At 33.1% G+C, this 4264-nt stretch overlaps 1 protein-coding gene across 1 annotated transcript; it reads left to right on the top strand.

The window, feature by feature from the left end:
* Positions 1-1913: 1913 nt before the first annotated feature.
* LOC110913473 (probable galacturonosyltransferase-like 1) lies at positions 1914-3857 on the top strand. The gene is made up of 2 exons (XM_022158301.2): positions 1914-2661; positions 3296-3857. Exons 1-2 carry the CDS (start codon positions 1953-1955, stop codon positions 3613-3615), a joined length of 1029 nt encoding a protein of 342 aa, XP_022013993.1. The 5' UTR covers positions 1914-1952; the 3' UTR covers positions 3616-3857.
* The last annotated feature ends 407 nt before the right edge of the window (positions 3858-4264 follow it).

Genomic DNA, 4264 nt, shown 5'->3' with positions numbered 1-4264 from the left:
GATATCCTATCATTCCCACCAATCCCTCCAACAACTAATTTTGTTTTTTTTTTTTTTACATCTTCAAAAATGCAAAATGGCATGGTTGTATTGGTGGATCCAATTCTACCCAACACAAGTGATGGATTCAGGAAATATTTTCAAAGGGTGCGATCGAAATTTTACTCTATAAAATAAACTAAAATTATTTTTTCAAAGAGTGCATCCACTCACTCAGACCTCTCCCTAGGTCCACCGTTGCCCGACACCATGACTATTAGAGAAAATTCGTAGGTCAATTTTGTTTGTCCCGTATATAAGTCGTCCATCTAATAGTCAATCTTTCTATTTATTGAATAATGTATTTCATTTTGAAACATGTCACACATAATTAGATAGCTTAATAATAGGGTTTCATGCCACATATAATTAGATAGCTTAATACATGTCACACATAATTAGATAGCTTAATACATGTCACACATAATTAGATAGCTTAATACAAGTCACACATAATTAGATAGCTTAATAATAGGGTTTCATGTCACATATAATTAGATAGCTTAATAATAGGGTTTAACCGTTAATTAATGTAAATATATAAATAAAAATATTGCATTTAGTAAATAATTTACAAATATCAAAACTGTTTACAATTAGTCGTTGAGATCACAATTTAGTAAATGTGAAAAGTCCCTTTTTTTGTTATTATTGATTTATTTGTATTTGTATTTGTATTTTTATTTGCTCAATTTGACTAGTATTAAATTTAAGTGTTTTTAACGTGATTATTTTGACCTTTATTTTGTTCTCGGAAAAATAACCCGCAATGTGTTCATACAAATCAAATTTCATTTTTTATTTATTTTAATAAATCGATCAATAATATAAAACTTACTAATTAGAATATATTCTTTTAGTTTCTTTTAAAATGATACATAATGAGATCTAATATGTCCATCTTTCACAATAAGATGAAATTCCTATATTGATTGTGTTTAATTCAAATTATTTTTACAATGTATAGGGTAAGATTATTATTATTTTGTATTTATATTTATATCAAACAGTTACTTTTAAACATATTAATATTTTACTAGACAACTTTTTTTGTTGTTTTTTTTTTTAAATCTAGATCTTCTTAGCATATTTGGGTATTGAAACCCATATAAGATGTTAACATTTTCATTCGATTATATAACTAAAATCAAAGCAAGATTAGGAATTAAAAAAAAAAAAAAAAGACATTTGAAGCTGTACTATTAATGTTTTCCTAAAAATAACATTTCAGGGTAATTTAGAATTTACAATAAGTTGACTTGTAAACTGACTTTTACACAGTCAAACTTTATCGTGTCCAAAATATGGAATAATATTAATATTTAGTTTTAACTTTTAATTATATTTCCATATTCATTTTTAACTATTTACTTTACAAAACAAAAATAGAAAATGGATTTATATCTTTTGATTTTATGGTGGTAATAAATAATTAAAGTCAAAAGATACACCATATATGAGATCTTAAATTTCATGATTCAAAGATAAATTTACATAAATACCTTTTAATGTTTTATAATAAAATTCACCTTTAATTTTAAATTGTTGTAAAATAAAATACAATATATTGGATACTCTTTTTGTGGCTATTTTGGCTTTTAAATGTTATTTTCTTTCTGTTAGGCCGGTCAGGTCAGCTTACAGCTAATTTCCACTTTTATTATTACTCATCAACTTTAGTTATTATTATTCTCATTATTAAAAAAAGAACCAAAAAATACTTATTTGATATTTATATTATAAATATATTTATATTATAAAAATAAAAAACACTTGACCAAACCGTGTGTCCATACTTTCATACTTCAAACACACATCAATACCCCTCTTTCCACCCCCTCTTAAATATCACCAAATGACACCTTAAAATAAAATCTAAAGACACCCCCCCCCCACCCCCCCATCCCACCACCATGATCCACCACAAACCACCACTCCTCCTCCTCATCCTCTTGATCACCACCGCTATCGCCGCCGCATCCGCCACCACAATCTCCCAACAATTCAAAGAAGCTCCGAAATTCGACAACGCGGCCGACTGCCCACCGACCGCCACCGACACCACCGCCATCCACATCGCCATGACCCTCGACGCCACCTACCTCCGCGGCTCAATGGCGGCAATCCTCTCCGTCCTCCAACACTCCTCCTGCCCACAAAACATCATTTTCCACTTCATCACCTCCACCACCACCTTCTCCTCCGACCCCACGCGCCTACGCGCCACCATAACAACCTCATTCCCATACCTAAATTTCCATATCTACCCCTTCAACGACTCATTCATCCCCGGACTTATCTCCACCTCCATTCGCTCCGCCCTTGACACCCCCCTCAACTACGCCCGTACCTACCTCGCCGACATCCTCCCCCTCCACGTCACCAAAATCATCTACCTAGACTCCGACATAATCCTTGTCGACGACATTGCCACCTTAGCCGCCACCCTTCTCCCTAACGACACCGTTTTAGCCGCCCCTGAATATTGCAACGCCAACTTCACATTCTACTTCACTCCAACTTTCTGGTCAAACCCTTCTTTATCCGTAACTTTCACAAACCGCAACCCATGCTACTTCAACACCGGTGTTATGGTAATCGACTTACAACGGTGGCGTTCAGGTAGGATCGGTTTTCAATTCAAAAAAGGGTTGCAGCGCAACTTGTTGTCTGTTTACCTGTCGGCTGTCACTCAGTAGCGGATCTAGAAGAAAAAAAAATTAAGGGCACCCCCAAAAAAATAACTTTTACCATACATTTATGAAGTAAAAGTTTTTTTTTACCGTATGTTTAATGATATTTTGTATTTCGTAAAAAAAGTTAAGAGATATGCCAAAAAAATAATTTTTTACCATAGATTTACAAAATGGAGTAAAAGTTTTTTTACTGTATGTTTAAGGATATTTTTTATTCCATGAAAAAAGTTAGGAGATATGTAAAAAAATATTTTTTTATCATACATTTACAAAATGGAGTAAAAGTTTTTTTTACCGTATGTTTAAAAAAATTGTTGTATTTCGTAAAAAAAGTTAAGAGATATGTCAAAAAAATAATTTTTACCATACATTTACAAAATGGAGTAAAAGTATTTTTTTACCATACGTTTAAGGATATTTTGTATTTCGTCAAAAAAGTTAAAGAGATATGTCAAACAACCCGGGAGACTTTAATAGATCCGCCACTGATGCTATTATCATGTAATTTGCCAAGGGTTTTAGAATTAAAAAGTCATTAAAAATTTTACTTTTTTATTTAGGTGACTACACAAGAAAAATAGAGGAATGGATGGAGTTGCAAAAGAGAATGAGGATATATGAGTTGGGTTCTTTGCCGCCTTTTTTGCTGGTTTTCGCGGGAAAGATAGCACCGGTGAATCATAGATGGAACCAGCACGGATTAGGTGGGGATAATTACCGGGGACTTTGCCGGGATTTGCATCCGGGACCGGTTAGTTTGTTGCATTGGAGTGGGAAAGGGAAGCCGTGGGTGCGGCTTGATGCGGGGAGACCGTGTCCACTTGATACTCTTTGGGCGCCTTATGATCTTTTGAAATCTCAAGTTTTGTTTGATTCTTGAACAAGTTGTTAAATGAGTTTTGATCATGTGGGAGGAGATGATGAGATGGCCAAGGTTGGGTTGGGTGGAAATTTTTTTTTTTTTTTTTTGAAATTGTACATTTGTTTAAACACTTATAAAATACTATAAGATAGAAGTAGGGATATTGGGAATTTTAAATTCATGATTTTGTTGTATTTATAAAGAAGTAAGTCCAAGACTTACTATAATCATGTAATAAAATAAGTATATTTCAATATGTCCCTTAAAGGTTTTACACTTTTACTTTTGGTTAGTATAAAAAATATTAGTATCTATGACTATGAAGCTATTTGGTGGCAGGTGTGTCAGCAACATCTAGAAAGAGGGTATATGAAGCTATTTTTTTGTTAATTCTATGGAGGATCTGGTAAGGCAGGAATGAAAAGATATTTCAACAAAATTTGGTGGAAGACATTAAATAAGAGTTGTGATATTGGTGGATTAAAACAGAACAAAGTGGAGAGATTCATTGGGAGAGGTGGAGTAGAAAGGTGGCTCAAATTCCTTTCAGTTAATGCTTTGTTGTATGTGGTGTGGTGTAAAATTGGTGACAAAAGAAAAGGTGGTATGTACTTGGTGTTTTTTGGGGCTCTTAGCTCCTTGTTAATAGTTGGTGTTTTTTTTAAGA

Source organism: Helianthus annuus, chromosome 2 (genome assembly GCF_002127325.2).
Source record: "Helianthus annuus cultivar XRQ/B chromosome 2, HanXRQr2.0-SUNRISE, whole genome shotgun sequence".
In the NCBI taxonomy this organism is placed as follows: domain Eukaryota; kingdom Viridiplantae; phylum Streptophyta; class Magnoliopsida; order Asterales; family Asteraceae; genus Helianthus; species Helianthus annuus.
The sequence above is the reverse complement of the archived record's forward strand: the minus strand, read 5'-3'. Positions and strand labels throughout refer to the sequence as shown.